The sequence below is a fragment of the Meriones unguiculatus genome, chromosome 7, assembly GCF_030254825.1.
Source record: "Meriones unguiculatus strain TT.TT164.6M chromosome 7, Bangor_MerUng_6.1, whole genome shotgun sequence".
NCBI classification, from domain to species: domain Eukaryota; kingdom Metazoa; phylum Chordata; class Mammalia; order Rodentia; family Muridae; genus Meriones; species Meriones unguiculatus.
Window position 1 is genome coordinate 116,477,175 of NC_083355.1, and position 19,361 is coordinate 116,496,535.

The 19,361-nt window shown below is 45.5% G+C and overlaps 1 protein-coding gene across 1 annotated transcript in view; it reads left to right on the plus strand.

Annotated features, from left to right (window-relative positions):
• Window positions 1-19,361, plus strand: part of Tdrd9 (tudor domain containing 9) — an 88,262-nt gene that overhangs the window by 33,299 nt on the left and 35,602 nt on the right. Inside the window, exons 9-20 of the mRNA XM_060388248.1 lie at window positions 1,264-1,328; window positions 6,820-6,874; window positions 7,009-7,093; window positions 8,415-8,472; window positions 11,330-11,434; window positions 14,949-15,046; window positions 16,438-16,569; window positions 17,373-17,538; window positions 17,644-17,707; window positions 17,779-17,842; window positions 18,087-18,131; window positions 18,908-18,961. Coding sequence (XP_060244231.1) covers window positions 1,264-1,328; window positions 6,820-6,874; window positions 7,009-7,093; window positions 8,415-8,472; window positions 11,330-11,434; window positions 14,949-15,046; window positions 16,438-16,569; window positions 17,373-17,538; window positions 17,644-17,707; window positions 17,779-17,842; window positions 18,087-18,131; window positions 18,908-18,961 — 991 coding nt within the window. The remainder of the gene's footprint in view (window positions 1-1,263; window positions 1,329-6,819; window positions 6,875-7,008; window positions 7,094-8,414; window positions 8,473-11,329; window positions 11,435-14,948; window positions 15,047-16,437; window positions 16,570-17,372; window positions 17,539-17,643; window positions 17,708-17,778; window positions 17,843-18,086; window positions 18,132-18,907; window positions 18,962-19,361) is intronic.

The window sequence follows — 19,361 nt, forward strand, 5'->3', positions numbered from 1 at the left end:
GCCCAGCAGCCTTTCCTCCGGTGGCCTTTTTGCCTGAGTCCTTATTATGTATGCCATGTTCTCATTTTTCTTTGTTCTTTAGTCCCTAAAATTATACTGCAAGAGAGAATTTTCCTCTTCTTGCTCATTAAGTGCTTTACCCGCTGAGCCATCCTCCCAGCCCCGGCTTGTTTGTTTGTTTTTGAGACAGTTTCTCTGTGTAGTCTTGACTGCCCTGAACTCACCTTGTAGCCTGGGCTGGCCTCGAACTCCCAGAGATCTGCCTGCCTCTGCCTGAGTGCTGGGGTCACAGGCATGTGACACCACACCCAGCTTATCATTATTTTTTGATAAGTCAATTTTTATTTAACATTTTCCCTTTGATCCAACAGTTGTTTCCCCTGGCGTTGCTATTAAATCCTCCTTAGGCACGTTTGCACATGTTAAGCGTATGCCTTATCCCACTGTGCTATGCCTCCAGTCCAGTTTTTCTTCTTTTTACAACTCTTTTTATCATTTGTGTGCCTGGTGCCCACAGAGGCCAGAATAGGGCACTGAGTCCCTGGAGCTGGAGTTGCAGATGGTTATGAGTCATCATGTTGGTACTGGGACTTGAACCCTGATCCCCTGGAAGAGAAGCCCGTACTTTTAACGGTTGAGCCATTTCTCCAGCTTCTGTTCTCTACATAGCACACTGTCCTGTTTGTTTCTTTTGGTCTTACTGCTAAGTTGAAGGGAAGCCCTTCTTCATTCACTTTTTAATCTGTCTCTCTAGGCAGGGGTAGGCTTCAGAGTAACATAGGGCCCTTCTGTCTGTTACTGCTGACCCCAGACTGCAAAGAGGAAGGCGTGGAGTGCAGGGAGGGCCCACAGGTCTGTGGAGGAAGTAAATTGGTATCTCATACAGAAAGAACCATGGTAGGAGGCGGCGGTTACCCGAGACCCACATCTGGAAGCATACTTTGTAATGGTAATCTGGGCCTTAGTAGAGTTGTCTTATAGTAATCCTAAAGTTTAGCTTGGGTTTCTAGATTATAGTGTCTAAATTTGCAGGAAAACTTTTGCAGATTGTGAGTCATGTAGGCAAATGCAATGGAAGTCAAGAGCCCTGGCTTATCGCCTGGCTGGCCTCTCTCAGCATGCCTCTGTCTTGTTTGTGTGAACTGAAGAGCATTACCTGACACAATCTGCAAGAGCTTTCTTGAACAAAGCCAGTAGTGTCAGGTCTCAGCAGCAGGGACTCTTCTAGCCCTGACTCAAACTTGTTCACTCACATTTTGACAGGAACAAGACCTGGTCGGGGGCCCAGTTTGTGTCGGAGCGGAGCAGCGTGCTGGTGTTTCTGCCAGGTGTGAATGCCATAATTTTGTGACTGGAATTTTAATACTCTGGAGAGCACGTATTTGAAAAATGGTGTTCATGCTGCCTGTTCTCTTAGACACTGAGAACGTGAACCACTGTGACTCAGTTTGGCTGGTTCCCCTAACCTTTGCATTGCTACAGGAGTTCACAGTAACGAAGACTAACTTTTTAAAGGCAGTCTTGCCAGCTTCACAGCTTCTGGTAAGATGTTCTGCTTTGTTAAGAGCATTCCTTTGTGTAGTCATGAATGTGAGGGGATTGTCATGAGGTTGAAGCATGGCATTCGTAAGAGAGCAAAGCATGAAGCTCCGTGGAGTCATCGACAGCCTCCGAGTCCCTTCTCAGTGCTTAAGGAAATGGACTTTTCCTGAACCTTTCTGAAAAGGCTCAATTGTGTTTAACAGCACTTTGTCAAATGACTTCATTGAGTAGCATAGTTTGATGAAATTCTAACAATAATTCACATACTCTGTTGCTGAAAGGTAGCAGACAGAATATATGAGTGTTGTGTGTAGTGATGGAAACAAAGAGAAGCAGCAAGAGAAACTTAATTTTGGGATGTAACATGTGAGTTTCAAATCTTTGTCACATTTGCTTACTGAATGGACTCATTTCATGTACAGAAACAGCCATTAGCTGGCAGGTCTTAGAGGCTGCATCTGTACACATTCGTCAAGTGACTTCTGTGTGCACATACATGAACATAAACACAGAGTATGGAAGGGGAGGTAACAGCAGAGCTATGCTGCTACTCGGCAATCCAGTTACGTGTGGTAAGCACCGCCCAGCAAGACGGTTGCAGGGGACACTTTACCGTCAGGTGTGTGACCTTCTGTTCTGGGCTAATGTAATTCAAGTCTGGTATATTATGTTCACGTGTCTCATTAATTGACTCATTTCTATCAGATCTGTGTTAGTTTTTTAGGGCTGTTCTAACAAGGTATCGCCAATTGGATGGTTTAAAACAGGAGTGGTGTGTTTTCTTCCTGTTAGGAAATTCAGGCATTCTAGAACAAGTTGTCAGGAGATATGCTTGCTCTCAGGCAGCAGGCTCCTCCCAGCTCCTCATCGTCCTCTGGCTTTGGGTTGTCTTACAGCATTTCCACCCTTATCTCTGCTGCTGCCAAGTGGCATTCTCTATGCCTTTGTGTTAGGAGACCCACAGTCAAGCTACTCCACCAGCAGCTTATCAGAGCTAATTGTATGTGTGGTGACTGGTTCTAAATTTGAATTATTAGAGTTGTAAGCTAAAATATTTTTGGAGACACAGTTGAACCTGTAAAAGACGCAAATATTATAATTCTCATGAAGCAGACTGCATATGCAGCTGTTTAAGTCCGTAGATATTTAAACCTATTGAAAATGACCAAATCCTTTAAAGTATTATTATTAGTTTTGTATTCCTTGGGATCAAATCCAATTCCCCACTCAAAAACTCTGCCACCAAATTACACTCAGTCCATTTTTTTTCTGTTTCTTTTGTTTTTGAGACAGAATTTTGATGTAGCCTGGCCTAGTCTGGACTGTCAGTGTGTCCAGATCTAGATTTGAACTGGATATTGTCTTGCTTCCATCTCCCAGTTTCTGGGATTTCAGACTGGAGTTACCATATCTGGCTTAATTTTTTTTTTTTGATAGGAAATGTTTTATGTATTCATTGGAGGAAATTAGAAAACCACAAGGGAAGAGAAGGAATTACTTAAATAGCCAACTCTCATTGTCAGTAATCACTGTTCTGACAAGGAAAACTCTGAAAAAAATGTATATATCTTAAAATAATAAGTTATTACTTATTAATGTCATGATGCATTTGTCAGTAATTCTGGTACAAAAAGATAAAGGGTCAGATTGAACTGGTAAGGTTGTCTTTAAAAAGTTACTATATTATTTTGAGATAAATCTAATAGAAAGAAAGTAAAAGACTTGCTCAAGGAAAACTTTAAAGACTCCAAGGAAAGAAATTGAAGAACATGCTAGAATATAGAAAGACCTCCCTGCTCAAGGACTGGTAGGATTAATATTGTAAAAATGGCTGCTCTACCCAAAGCAAGCTACAGATTCAGTGCAATCCTCATATAAATGCCAACACAGTTCTCCACAGAAACTGAGGAAATAATTTCAAAGTTCATATGGAAACAAACAATCCTGAACAATAAAACCGCTGCTGGAGAAACATTATGCCTGGCCTCAGTTGTGTTATAGAATGGTTGTAATAAAAACAGCACAGCACTAGTATAAAATGACATGTTGAGAACCTGCTTAGGAACTAACTGTATTCCTACAGTAACCTGGATTGGACAGAGCCCCAAAGCACACATTGGAGATAAGAGCATCTTCAACAAACGGGCTGGTAAGACTAGATCTCATGTGAAGAGTCAAACTAGATCTTCTCATGCCCTGTACAGAACTCAATTCCAAGTGGATCAAGTACCTCAATGTCATATCTCATGCACCCTCAATGTACAGGCCCAGGAAGGGCTTTCTGGACAGGACTGCAGTAGTGCAGGCATTACGGAACAACAAATGGGATGCCATTGTTCAACTGAAGGTGCAGCTTACAAGAAGAGAAAAAGCACATCTGACCAAGGGTTAGTGTCTAGAACTCAGAAAGCTAAACACCAAGAAAACAAACAACCCACTTAAGAACTGGGACACGGAAATAAAGAGAGTTCTTAAAATAAGACGGCGACCAAGAAAAATTTTTATTAGAGAGCTGTTTTTATTTTATGTATATGTGTTTTGCCTTCATGTGCATTGCCTGGTGCCCATGGAGACCAAAGAGGGTCTTAAGTCCCTGGAATTGGAGTTACAGCTAGTTCTAAGTCACCATATCGGTATTAGACACTGAGCTTTCATCCTTTGGAAGAGCAACAAGTACCTTTAACTGCTGAGCCATCTCTCCAGCCCCAGCTGATAAATATTTAAAAAAATACTTTAGTCATCAGTGAAATTCACATTAAGACTCCTTTGAGATTTCATCTTTTTGCAGACAGATGGTTAAGATGAAACAAAATACAACAGAATCCAAATGATGGCAAATGCAGGTATGGATTGGGGCGGAGGAGAGCACTTATCCACTGTTGGTGGAAATGCATGCCCTGTAGAGATCAGTGTGGGGACATCCCAGAAACTAGAGATGGATCTGTCACATCACCGGCCATACTGCTCCTGAGCATATACCACAGTGGTCCTTGCCCACCCGTGTTCACTGCAGCTCTGTCTACAATAGCCAAGGGATGAGGGCAACCAAGACAGCCATCCACTACTGGACAGTGAAAATGTGTCACGTTTACACAGTGACACAGCTGGAAAGAAAAATAAAATTAGTGCATTTGCAGGTTAAATGGATAGAGCTGGAGACAATCATTCTTTGTGAGCTGATAGAAACCAGAAAGAAAAGCACTGCTTTTTCTCTCACATGGATATAATCTTTGACTCTTCAGAGCTATCTTTATTTACTTATTTTTGAGACAGGGCCTCATTATGTAGACCAGGCTGACCTTGAACTCATAGAGCTGCTTCTGGCTCTGCCTTCCAAATGCTGGGATTGGTGAGTGCTGGGGACACATGCCACCACCTCTGTCTGTCTGTCTGTCTCTCTTTTCTCTCTGTTTCTCTCTCTCTCTGTGTACATATATATGTGTGTGAGTATGTGTGTGTGTGTTAAGTTGAAGTACTCATAGAAGTCAGGAACCCTGTAAGGAACCATGATGGAGGTCAAATTTCAAGATCAGAGAAATAGACAAAAGTTGTAGGGGGCAAAGGGGACTAGGACTAGGAATAGGAATAGGAAACAGGAAGGGTTAAGTAATGCAGGGGGTAGGGAGAAGGGTAGAGAAGTGGGGTATGGAGAGGTCTAACTAAAGACCTTTGGAAATGCTATATAGAACCCTGTACCATAGAAGATTCCTATATAGAAAAGGGATTGAAACGGAGTTACCCTGTAACAGGAGGGTGGTACCCCCCCATTTACTCCAGGCCACCAGATTAATAAGAGCTCAGGGCCAGGTATAGGTTACCTCTTTTTGAGTTGTTGGTCAGTGGAGGTTCCATAGACTCCCATGCATTGCAAGCTATATTGCCATTGCTCTGGGTTACCCTCCAGAACTTGACAGTAAGACTCTGTTGCTGAAGATAGCACATGCTTGACTTACACAGCACGAAGACATCAAAAATATATATATAGACCTTGAAGGTTTATCTCTTATTGCTTATATACTCTACTGGTTAGTTTTAATAGTGCTGGGAGACTTCAACAGTGAGACTTGGGAGAGCAGTGCTGGACAGTCTTACCAGCTGTGAACATTGGGAGCTATAGCAACAATCTGGCTGGCAGGATAGGCCTGCTGGTACAACAGTGGCATAAATGTTATGGGAGCAACCAACTGCTTTCTTATGGGATTAAAAGCCCACTCCACAAGATGGAGCTCATGCCTTGTACTATTGTACCAAAAAACTGGAGGCCAGTGAGGTCATAAGCCTTCAGGTAGAACTTAGTACTAGTATCTGCTTTATAGGCACAATAAGAAGCTGTTTTCTGTTTTTCTCTTTATGCCTGTAGATCAGTTAATCTCGCAGCACTCACAGGAGGGTCCTCCTTTTGCATTAGGTAGTGATTTCATGCAGAGACCCACAACTGATCAGTGTCCATGGAGTGCCTGGCCCTTAATTGGCCACCCATGTTCCCCCCTCCCCCCAGGGCTCAGTGATCATTATGGGGGGCAGACTGAAAGATTGCAAGAGCCAGAGGGAGTAGGTGTGTGTAAAGAATGAGTGTTTGCTGTGGCAGCGTCGTGTCAGACATGAAGACATAGTGGCTATGACTGAGTGTACTGTGACCTGCACAGAAAGAGCCAGACAAAGTCCAATGTGGTCGGGGCAGGAGGACCTCAAAGTCGTGTCCCTGTCTAAGGAGGTGTCGGCAGTTGATTGCTGGTAGGGAAAATCCAGTTTTTCAAGGCTGTGGCTGCCGGTGCACATGCAGGCAGCCCTGTGTGAACACTGCTTGCTCTTCCTAAAGGCCGTAAGAAGGTAGTAGAGGGAAGTGGCCCTGAGGAGGGAGGAGCTGGAACAGCAGGACTGTGGGGCAGATTTGATTAAAGCATTATATACAACAAGTGGAATTCTCAAACACCATGCTGACTGGAGCACTGAAAGGTGACAGCCGTCCTCTGACTGTGTCCACCTGCCCTGCTTGACCGTTCTCCTTGCCGCACACTCAGCAGCAGCTGAAGCAGGGCCAGGTTGCTGAGATGCACGGTTCTGCTGTAGGAGAGGGGCTCTTGGGAAGCAGCAATCTCTGTTGACTGTGCATTTGCGGGGTGTGCCAAAGTGCATGCAGCAGGCCCTGGGTGCACGCTGTGGAGTGCACAGAGATATAGGAGCCTTAAAAATACGTTGTCATTTTAATTTAAAGATTCGTTTTTAGCAATAGATTCACATTTGCCTTCCTCTTCCTCCCCCCTCCCCCATCTCTAGGTCTGGGTGAGATTAACTATATGCACGAGCTGCTCACGAACATGATTCACAAAAGGTATGTCTCAGTGGTGTGCTTTGTTTGGCTGTTAGAGCACTGTGTTGCTTATCCTTGCCTAATTTCCTCACTGAATAGTTGCTTGTGTCTGCTGTGTGTCATGTGATATTTTATTTTAGGGCTTTGTTTCTTAGGTTACAGGTCTATCCACTCCATTCCAGTGTGACTTTAGAAGAACAGAATAATGTATTTTTAAGTCCAGTCCCTGGGTACAGAAAGGTAAGAAGCTGGCAAGGTGAGGCGTGTCACCCTCAGTGGAGAATGACTGGTGAGTTAGCCTCTTTCCCGGTGTGCCCCAAACTGCTGCTGAGTCACCAGGCAAGTGTGTGTCGATGAGAATCTGTGCCCCTTCATGTTGTACTTTGTGAATCAGTTTCCTGAAAAGCTAAGATGGTTTTGTTTGTTTTTGAGACAGAGAAGGCCCAAGCTGGCCTTGAACTTGAGATCACCTAACATCCTCCTGAATTCTGAGGTTATAGGTGTATACTGTTATGCCTGGCAAAAATAAGATTTGTATTTGTTTGAGTTCCTGAATCCAGGGTATTGTTGTGAGGAGGTTTGCTCCTTGGAGTGGTGACTTTGACAGAAGCTGTGGTCTGAGTCCTCTGGAGGCTGCCAGGTTTTTACCACCGCTCCTCAGAGCTACCCAGGAGGATCTGAGTCTGGGACCTTGAGCTTTTGGCCCAAATCTCTGCTCTTCTTGAGGATGTTTGGAATCTCTGGGCAAACTGGACAGACCTTGGATGCTGCTCCAGGTTGCTCACGGTGTCACTTGCTCTGGATTTGACCTGCTTATGCTTTTTGGCTCCCAGTAATCCCGCAGCCCCTCTGCTAAAGCTTTTATAACAGGTTCATGAGCAGATCTTTGGCCATGTCATTCTTACCCCTGTTGTTTTTAACAAAATGTCAATCATTCAATTTTACCAATGAAGATTCAGGAGCCAGATGCTGGGTGAAAGCCTGCTAGCCCAGAGAGGTAGAGAAAGCACCCAGCTGACCTTCCTCCTCAGCGGATGTCCTAGAAAAAAAGAAGCTCTCCATCAAAATCCCCTCAAACTGAATGTTCTTTCCTTCTACTTCCTGTCTCTCTGTCCATTTGCCTGACTTCCTCTTATTCACTGTGGTTTTTTTCCTATGTTCATTTTCTGATAACTGGTTGCTTGCTCTGCCTCTTGACCTATGGTTGACTCTATGTAATCCTGTTTACAGTATTCAAGCAGAAAGCTCTTGGATTAAAGGTGTGTGCTAGAGCTGAGCCACACCACAACTAGAAACAAGTTTTCCAGTAAACAACACAGTCTTGGGGTTCACAGTGTAATCAAATATCCTGCAACATGCATCTCTTAAGTTGCATGTGTCTGGCTTTCTGTGCATCAGGAGCAACTCAGTCAGTTGTGACCTGCATAAAATCCGAAAGTGGTTAATTTCTAATTCTGAGTTCAGTATTTACAGTAATTTTCAATATCTAGACCTTTTTCTAACTGCAACAGTGCCCTGAGTAGAGGGAAAACATGAACTTGCTCTGTCTGGTGCTCCACAGATCATCCTGTCCACCAACATTGCAGAGAGCTCTGTCACAGTTCCAGACGTCAAATATGGTAAGGCCTTTCTGTGTGATAGCTGGCAGCCATAGGATTTTCTGTAGCACAGGGCTCCTCCTCTGTTCTCCCCTCTCCCCATGTTTAGAAAAGAGACTCAGAGAGAGGCTCACAAAGGTCCAGTCTTTCATGTTCTTGGCTCATTACTGTTTCCTCTGAGCATATGTTTTCCTTCAGGCAGGGCTGCCTCTAGGGGATGCTAGGGTATTTCAGGGATCTCGTGAAAGCAGAATTTTGAGGCTGCCGTGGTGGAGTCCTGGGATAGAAAGGTAGGCAAGCGAAGGTAGCTTGGAAGAAAGCCATGGCAACTCCATTGTCTGGTTCTCTGTATATATGTATTTAGCTTGTTTGCTCATGAGTTGTTTCTTGTGTTCATCAGTCATGTTTGAGGGATCAGTGCATGTAGCCAGGGCTACAATACCTTGTGAGGAAGACTGTATTGTCATATTGACTACAGTCTGCTGGGAGACAGTTGACACGTGAATTAGAGTTTCCTGTAGAGACAAACATTATATGGGAGGAGAAATTCCAATTTTTTTTTTTTGGGGGGGTCACCTTTTAGATAGGATGAGTCTTAGTTAAGGTTGCTATTGCAGTGACCAAAAGCAAGTTGGGGAAGAAATGGTTTATTCATCTTATGCTTTCACATTATAGTTCTTCCTCACAGGAAATCAGGACAGGACCCTGGAGGCAGGGGCTGATGCAGAGGCCTTGGAGGGTGCTCCTTACTGGCTTGCTCATGGCTTGCCCAGCTGGTTTCTTCTAGGACCCAGCACACTTGCCCAGGGATGGCACCACCCACAATGGGTTGGGCCCTCCCCCATCAATCACTAATGGAGAAAATGGCTTATAGCCTGATCTTATGAAAGCATTTTATCAATTGAGGTTTCCTTTCCTTAGATGATTTTAGCTTGTATCAAGTTGACATAAAACTAGCCAGCACAGGGTATATATTAGTTACTTTTTTATTGATAAAACACCATGACTTAAAAAAAAAAAGGGCTTATTGGGGGCTTATGATTCCAGAAGAATAATAGTTCATCACGGAAGATCAGAGATAGCAGATAGCAGGTAGCTATAGCCACAGCTATGAGCTCACATCTTGAATCCCAAGCAGGAAACAGTTTGAGAGCACACACTGTAAATAGTGGGAAGCTTTTGATAGCTTGACTGCCTCTGGAGACACACCTGTTCCAGCAAGTCCGTATTTCCTTCTAACCCTTCCCAAACAGCCACCAACTGGGGACCCAAGTATTCACATGTGCAAACTTATGGGGGACATCGCATTCAGACCACCCCAGGATGGCATAGGATGGCATGGGACTCCTTCCTTGAGGAAGCAGTATTTGAACAAAGGCCTAAACGGAATGAAAAGTGAGCTGTGTGAAAATGTGATTCAGATATAAGAAACACAATTTAGGAGCATCAAGAGGCAAAGATTGCATCAGCTGAGGGAAGGGAAGCTAACAGGGATTGGGTTTGTGCTGGCAGAAATTGTAGACGACCAGACACAAGCCTTTGTTTTCATGATGCAGTCAGGGTGAGTACTAGTGAGACAGCAAGTGAGTCAGCAGGTTGTGATGGTAGGAGAAACGGTCAGGAAAGATAGAACTTTGGGGGGTGGCTAGAAAAGGACAAAGTCCAAGTCCAGTCAAATCCTGATCATGAAAACAGAGGTCGGGTTTTCCAGACCAGAGTGAGAGGGAAGAAAGCAGCGGGGCCCTGGCTCACAGCCGCAGGGTCCGGATGCAGAAGAGAGATGGGATATAAAGTCCTTTGCCTGCGTTGCTCTGGGTGTAGACTGAAATGAGGCAGATGAGGGGAAAGGATGATGAGCTGAGGGCTGCTGGCACCTGGCATGGGCGCTGATGCCTTAGACAGGGACAGCACCCACAGGGTAGACATGCCTGTGTCTGCTCTGACCCTGAAGGCAGGAACAGCCATTTGCTGAGGGGCCTTACAAGGGATTGTGATGTGTGGTCTGAGCAGAGGGAGCCAGAGCAAGGTGAATGTAGACTGACTGGAGCAGGCTGGGGAGGATGCTAAGCTACCCAAAGGTGGTGAGTCTGCAAGCCAGAGTTGCAGTGAGGAGAGACGTGCTTGGGCATAGAGGATGTGCTAATAGGAGGATGTCGGGTGGAAAGTAAGGGTGATGAGAGGGAGGCCTCTGGACTCTGAGAGGAGAGGGTCAGCACAGTTTTTCCTGGGCTTAAACTCACCAAAGGTGTGTTAGGACTGGTGGAGTGAAAACACTGTGGGGTCAGCTGAGGGGGGAGGAGGTGTGTGGCACAGCCTGGGGAGGGCAGTAGCAGTGAGGAGGGAGGACGGGAGTCTGCCTTCTGTTTCTCCAAAGGACAACTTCCACCATGCAGAGAAAGGTGCTGTCCAGGGGGCGCAGATGGGGCTCCTTCAGCTGGGCCTGGTAGATGAACAGCTTGAAGCATAGAGAAGATAGATGATTTGTTACACTCACAGGTAGACATACACACCAACAGAGAGACAGACAGGAACACAGGATTTGAATCCAGGTAATTCAGAACATAAGCCTGTCTTCCCTGCCTCTGGTATGATGCTATTTGGAATAACTCTAATCTTACAAGTGCATCCAGACAGGTATTTATGATAACTTGGGTTTGACAAAGACCCAAAGACGCCCCGTTCTGATCTAGGAGACGTTGGTTTCCTGTTGTAGGAACAGTGAGCAGGCAGGCACAGTCCCAGGAGCCTCTGCAGGCATGCCAGCTCCAACAGCTGCATGTTCACACTGTGGGATTATGAGAATAATCCCATGTTGGCATGGTATTTATACGTTTTTTTTTTTTTTTTTTTTTTTTTTTTTTTTTTTTTTTAATGGCAGTTATAGACTTTTGTCTGACCAGGACTCTGGTTTGTGATGAAGATACAAATTATCAGAGCCTGCGACTGAGCTGGGCCTCAAAGACCAGCTGTGACCAGAGGAAAGGTAAGGCACTTGTGGCAGGGCACGCGGAGGTTTCGAGGGTCACGTGGTACGTGCAGGCATCTTCCCAAGAGCTTTGTTTTAGCATTTTCTCTCTCACTCAGATACTTCCTTTCTTGGGACTGGTTTTAAGTTGAATGGTCAATATCTTGGTTTTCAGTCACAATTGGCTCCATGTTTTTCAGTGTTTAGTGTCAGTTCTAAGGGACAGACAGCCTATTATCTCAATATTTACCATTTTCACAGTGGAAATTCTAAAAATGTATTTAATAGATAGGGAAGCCAAGTGGATCACTTGAGTGATTTTGATAAGCCATCTGTGGGCCACCTCTAAATCCTGGTGTCTCTAGGGTCTTCTGCCTAGTGAGTTCCATAGAGAGACCAAGGTTTGGTGTACCTCCCACAGGCCCTGGGCAGAGTCGAAGGGTAGGGACCTTTGGGGGATGGGTGCTTTGTCCATAGAAGCGAGTCTATAACATGTCCTAGCTCAGATGTTGCCTTCTCCTGTACCAGGAACTGGCTTTAGTGGGACAGAATCTGTGGTGTGTCCTGAAAAATATCTTGGTTTTATAGAGACCCAAGGGAGGGAGGCAGAAGGCCAAAGAATTCCTTCTGGGAAAGTACTGCCTCAAAACTAAACATATATCTGCATAAACCAACTGACCTTAAAAGTTCTCACCTCAGTAGAGATACTGGTTTTCTGCATTCTCTTTCCTCCTTAGCCTTTGTGAGGTGAGCATGTGGTGTTCTGAGGCTCTGGGAAGCAGCACTGTACAAGGTTCTCCTCAGGTGGGGCTGATATTTGACCCAGAAATCTAGCTTTAGGCCTCTTGACTGCTTTGCTCTATCTACTCTCCTGACTGACATGCCTTGTCAGAGAGGACCAGGAGATGATGAAAGCGCCATTGTAGCCTGGCTCTCGAGTTTTGTCAGTGGGAAAGGCTTCTGTGGTAGCCACTTCATGCACCTCCACAATGTCTGAGCTGCCCCCGCCCCCATAGCAGATGATGTCACTAGGTTTTTATTTTAGCCATCAATGGAGACCTTATGCCATCTTGATTTTTGACTTGCAATTCCATAGTAGTTAATGAGATTAAGTAACATTCTTCATGTTTGCTCTTGTCTGCCCTCACTGAATGCCTGTCTCTGTCTCTTGCCTTTCTAAGATTTATTCATGTATTTGGCAATTAATTTTTGAGTCCTGCTATGTAGCATTTACTGGTGTGGACATCACTGTGTAGACCAGTGAGTTCTACTGGGTAGCTTTGAACTTGAGAGTAAACCTACGGTTCCCCCCGCAAAAAAAACCAAAACATTGGAATTACAGGTGCACACCAACTTCTCCAACTTCTTACAAATGTTTGTTTGTTTGTCTGTTTGTAGACAGGGTTTCTCTGTGTAGCCCTGACTGTCCTGGACTCTCTTTGTAGACCAGGCTGCCCTTGAACTCACAGAGATCCATCTGCCTCTGCCTCCCCAAGTGCTGGGATTACAGGACTTCTTAGCCATTTTAAAATTAGGTCATTTGTGTTTGTAATATAATACTGAGTTTTGAGAATATTTTGTATAACTATTTATTTTGCAGGCATTTCTTTCTGTCTCCTTCCAGGGTCTTTTGTAGAGAAAAGATTTTAAACTTTGGTGAAGACAGTGGGTCCATTTTTGCTGCATAGATCATATAAGAATTCTTGGTTGATCCTGAAGCTTTTTTCCTTGTGTTCTCATTTCTCATTTCTATGAGTTCTCTTATATTTTAAGCTTAAATCTGTCAACTGCTTCTTGTTAACTTCCTCTAGAGTCAGTGTACGAGGTGTGAGCTTTGGGTCTCCCCACCTGTGGAGGTACAGTGGCTCTGCAGACAAAGCCCTCCTGTCGTGTTGTGTCTGTTCTTTCATGAGGTCAGTCAGATGTGGCCACAACAGGAAATGCAAAAGAGGCTTGGGAAAGTAAAAGCCATTGTAGTCATAAACAGAGTCAGGAGGGAGAGCCCACCACACTGAGCCACCTTGGAGAGACCCTGAGTGGTAGGAACAGGTGAGGGCAAGGTTGAGACTTTGCCATCCCTGGGCTTTAGGATGGAATGATAAGGCAAGGGGACAGCATAGGAGTGGCTGGTGTGACTAACTCCAGGAGCCTGGATAATAATTCCAGGTTGATTGACACCTGATCTCCTGGTCTTGAATCATGTCGTTTGCTGGGTCTGCTGTGAGTTCTAGGAAGGATTTTGTTTGCTTGGGAGACTACCCCGAGATTTACACAGACAATCCTCATGCTCACAGAGGGTATGAGGAGAGAGAGCGAAGGAGTGGAGCAGGAGATGCCTATTTCCCACCAGACTTTTCTGACCCACCTTTGTTTAAAATATTTATTTATTTATTATACCTATATATGTGCTCTATCTGCATGCCAGAAGAGGGCATCAGGTTCCAGTATAGGTGGTTGTGTCTACCATGTGGGTGCTGGGAATTGAACTCAGAGCCTCTGGAAGAGCAGACAGTGCTGACCGCTGAGCCATCTCTCCAGCCCTCTGACCCACTTTTAAAGCTCGCTGTGCCCTGCCCCCATGTCTTCCCTTTGAGACAGGCTCTCACAGTGTAGCCCACACTGCCTTCCTCAACCCTAATTTGGATCCCTTGCCTCGGCTTCCTAAGAGCTGGGATTATAGGTGAGCACCACCATGCCTGACGGTACCTGTTTTGTTGTTGGAGGTTTTGATGGTGTTCCTTTTGAGTCAGGATTTCTCTATTATATGGCTTTGGCTGTCCTGGAAACACACTATGGAAACCAGGCTGGCCTTGAACTCTGAGGCTGGCCTCAGAGATCTTTCTGGTTTCTGAGCGCTAGGATTAAAGGCGTGCACCACCATACCTGGCTTCTTTGTTTAAATTGTGTGTCTGTTGGACACTCCTCCCTCTTTTTTTTTCCTTTAAGATTTGCTTTCACTCCACAAGTAGTAATTGTAACACACAAAAGAGCATTTTATTTCATCCTTCCTTGGCTGAACATGGCTCTGCTCTTTGCATGTGCCGTTCTTATTTACTATAAAGTGGCTGTGTTGAAGGATGCCTTGAAGAAATGGTAGGATAGGCGGACACGCAGTGACAGTGACAACCTGGGCAGGTGGGCTGCTCTGCTCAGCTCTGTCCTCGCACTGGGCGAGCCATACTACGTGGCTTTTCTGTGATGGCTCTAATTTCACTAGTTTGAGCTTTATCTTGCAGGAAACGTGTGTCATTAAAAGTTTTCTGGTTTCTGCCGCATTTTGGCCAACTTGTTTTCTTTTGAAGCTTATACTAGATTCTTTTAAAACATTGGTCACTGAATAGAAGGCAGCGCTTAATCTTAATTTGACTTGTTCTAACTTTTAGGATAATCTTACTTGGTATCATTAAAGAGAACTTGTTTTTACTGGCCTAGTGCGGTAGATCCTGATCTTGTTTAATGGCTGCTTTGCATTTCTCTCAACACTGATGTTAATGTGATCAATGCCAAATGGGGCTGAGCCTTTCTTTTGCAGGCCGTGCTGGACGGGTGTCTAAAGGTTACTGTTACAGACTGATCCACAAGGACTTCTGGGACAGCTCTATCCCTGATCATGTTGTTCCTGAGATGTTGGTAATGAATTTTGTTCATTGTCACTGTTAGTTTTTTGTGTTCATACAGAATTTTATTGTTTACTCAGCATTGTGCATTCTGTTCTGGCCCTTGTACTGCTGATATTCTTTTTATTTGTTTGTTTTTTGACTTTTCCAGACCAAGTTTCTCTGTGTAGCCCTGGCTGTCCTGAACTTGCTTTGTAGACCAGGCTGGCTTTGAACTCACAGAGATCCTCCTGCCTCTGTCTTCCAAGGGCTGCCTACCTACTATTGACAATCTTAACTGTGTGTGTCACTCCTCAGGGGCCACCCCCCTTTTTTGCATAAGGGCTTTCACTGGCCTGAAATTCACCAAGTAGGCTGGGCTGTCTGGCTAGAGACCCCCGGGATTTACCTGCGCTTGTGTGCAGGGCAAGAGCTTGCTGCAGCACATAGAGAGCAAACTGTGTGAGGGTCTGTCCTTTCGCTGTGTAGACTGGAATTGAACTCAGGTTGTTAGGTGAATGACAGGCTCATCCCCACAGAGGTCAGAAAGGGTTTGGGGTCCTCTAGAGCTGGCATTTCAGATTGTTTTTTTTTTTTTTTTAAAAAGTTTTTTTTTTTTTTTAAAGATTTATTTATTATATATCCAATGTTCTGGATGCATGCATACCAGAAGAGGACACCAGTTCTCATCATAAATGGTTGTGAGCCACCATGTGGTTGCCGGGAATTGAACTCAGGACCTCTGGAAGAGCAGCCAGTGCTCTTAACTTCTGAGCCATCTCTCCAGCAGATTGTCCTTATCTACCAAATCAGTGCTGGGAACCAAATCCCAGTCCGGAAGAGCAGCCAGGGCTTCTAAGCACCAAGCCTGCCTCCAGCCTCCTGCTCGGAACCCTTAAGGAGAGGAGTGCTGCCAGGTGTCTGTTGGCCCCATGATGCTGCTTTCTTTTAAACCAGTGTTTTCTGTCGCTTTTATAGTGAGTGATTATGGATTCGCCTTTTATCTTTCCTCTTTTTCTCCTTTTTCTTCCCTTTTTCCACTCTCTTCTGCCTCTCTTAATACCTTTAAAAAAAAAAAAAAAAGACAGGGTCTTGCTGTATCCCCCAGGCTGGTTTCAAACTCAGAATTCATAAGCATGTACCATTATACCAGGCCTGGTTTCTCTCTCTTCTTCGCCACTTTGTATTTTGTTTTGAGTCAGGGCCTTGAACGCCTGTTCCTCCAGCCTCCATCTCCCAGGGCTGGGATCATAGGTGTGTGCCATGCCCAGCTTGCTTCTGTCTTTTCTTCCTTACCCTTCTCTGTTGCTGTCCACCTCTATTGTTTCTCTTCCCGCCTCTCCTTTGCATGTTGTCTTTGTAGCACAAGTCATGAACAGGTTAATTGGTTTAGCACCATATGAATTGAAATTCTGTTTTTTTCAGCGTTGTCCATTGGGAAGCACAATACTGAAAGTGAAGTTACTTGACATGGGCGAACCAAGAGCTCTGCTGGCAACTGCCCTGTCTCCGCCCAGTCTGAGTGACATTGAGCGCACCATTCTTCTGCTGAAGGAGGTGGGATTCGTGCAAGTACTTAGTGGTAGGAAAGGACTTTTTCTCTGTGGTAATCCTTAATGTAGTTTAGTTATAAATGCTCAGCAGGCAACTCTGGCGCCAGGCCTGTCCTTCAGACTTGCCTTGCTGGTGTTTCTGATGCCTACTACCTCTCCATCCCTGTGGTCCCTCCCTAAGAAGCACCTATCGCTTTCTTTCAGCCACTGCCAGTCTGCTTTTGCTCTTTCTCTAGTTTTGTTCCCCCACCTCATTCTAGGCCTCCTGCCCAGCCATTGCCTGAGACCCAATTCCCGCTTTGCTTTCCTTGGACCACTCCTGACTCAGGCTCTGCTCTTGTGACCTGCCCTCACTGGCCCTGAGAGCAGCAGAATCCTACTCCACATACTGTTTGCTGGGGCCAGGGATAGTCCACTTCTGACCCCCAGAAGTTGGGATGCCAATAATGTTTTCTTCTCAGAAGTGGTTTGTCAGTGTAGTTGAGTGCTGTGCTGAGTGACTGGGCCCCTGGAGACTGTCTCAGTGTGTGCCGCTCGTGTTATGCCCAGGACTGGGTGGATTGTGGAAGTCTCTGTGTGGGCTATCTACAGTGACATGACATGCTTTTTAAAAGTACTGAGGAAATGACTTTCAGGAGCATGTTGAGGCCATCAGCCTTGACCTTAGTTGTCAGGTTACCTTAGCTGTCTTCAGAACCTGTTTCATCAGAAGCTGGTATACCCTGGCTGTCTTGCACCTTCTGCCTTAAGGAGAAAAGGGTTGAGGATATGTCAGCACTCACTAAAGGCCCTAACTTGTTTCATAAGGTTGGAGCACTGGCAGTTAGTGGGCAGAGAGAAGATGAAAACCCCCATGATGGCGAATTGACCTTCTTGGGAAGAGTGCTGGCACAGCTCCCGGTCAGCCAGCAGCTGGGCAAACTCATTGTGCTGGGCCATGTGTTTGGGTGCCTGGATGAATGTCTTATTATAGGTAAGTGTGGGACAGGTGTGGGACAGGTGTGGGACAGGCGTGGGACAGGCGTGGGACAGGTGTGCGTTGGCATGTGTTTTGAGGCTCCATTCTCTGTTTTCTCAGCGGCAGCTCTTTCCCTGAAGAATTTTTTCACCATGCCCTTTCGGCAGCATCTGGATGGATATAGGTATTTACCGTTCTTGCTGTAAGGTCGGCTTCCTGCTGGCGCTGGATGACGCTTCATTAATGTGTTTGCAGGAACAAAGTGCACTTCTCGGGCAGCAGCAAGAGTGACTGCCTGGCGCTTGTGGAGGCCTTCAAGGTGAGTGTGTCATCCTCTGGAGGTGGCGGTGGCCGCCCAGACCACCCTGGCTGTGAGCGTGCACAGAGGTCTCTTCTCATGGTGTCAGTGAGGCTTCTGGTGAGCAGCACAAAGTAACAGCTGCTGGGGAGCAGTGTGCGGGTATCTGGGCCAATATCCTGAAGCTGATTCAAAACATTCAATTTATACATTTTCTGTGTTCAACCGCATGTTGACACTTGAGACTGAGATTGTGTTGTTTTAGGCCTGGCAGGCTTGCAGACAGCGAGGAGAGCTGCGACATCCCAAGGTTAGTAGTTTCCTCCTTGTTGCTGATTCCCTACCGGTCTGTCTCAGCTGTCACTGCTGTGTGGGTCTTCCCACAGTGTGTGTACGCTGTGATGGCACTGCATGTCACTGCTGCATGCTGTCCTCAGGGTGGGCAGCCCAGGTGTGTCTGACCCTGTCCTACTGCAGAGTGCTACTCTTCGGCGCTGTGGAAAGGAAGCTGACCAGCTAGCAGAGCGGTGCTCCATTCCACGGCCGCCTCACTCTGTGGTGCCTGCTGGCTTTAGGGTGAACATGCTGATTCAATGACTCAGAATTAATGGCCTTGTTGCCTCTGATGCTTCCTCTGAGTTTAGATAAAGGGCTTAACAGGAGCCTAATCCAGTAGCCTCTATACCTTCTCTTTTTCAGATAAGGCTTTTTCTTCTGAACTAATCAGGCTCCAAAGACCATTGTAGGCATGCCTGTGTATATAGCTTTGTTGTGCCTCAGTGGGTCTTCACCAACAAGTGTGTGAGCTGCACTTTAAAAACACTATACCTTATTTATTATCTTCCCTGTTGCTACAGTCTTTTGGGGACAGGTAAACTGAGGAAGAGCCGTCCCCGTGTAATGTCTGTGGTTTCTGGCTTCAGGGTGATATTGGAAGTTCTATTTGTGGTCACTCAAGTGCATGTTGGATATTGCAGAAGCTTAGTCCTGCCTGTTGAGGCTCTAGACAAGACATGTGTTGTAGTAGCAGATTAACCTCTGACTTACTGACCTCACGTTGGATACTGTGATCTTATGTGTTCAAAGGATGAACTTGACTGGGGACGGCTAAATTACATTCAGATAAAGAGAATCAGAGAGGTAAGCTATACATTCTTTGACTTGGTTGATGCAGACAAACAGACTTAAAAATGGTTATTAAAGCACCAGCCACGCGCTGGTACAGGGAGCAAATGTCTGCCCATTCCCACCGTTAGCGGGAGGCCTTGGGTACAGATGCCTTGCTGTGTGATAAATGCTTGGTTATAGGATCTCTCCTGAAATGCCATTCTGTGATGAACACCTGTGTACTCTTGGATGCTATCTTTGTAGTATTTTCAAGATAAGCATGCGATCTTTTCATTTTTAACTGAGCAGCGTAAGTAAACACATTATGGGCTTGGACTTCTGATTCCAACTTGTGTTCTTAGAGTAAATGTCCTTGATATTTTAATATTGCTGAATTCTGATTCCTGGTGTTTTCTTCAGGAGTTGTTCAGAA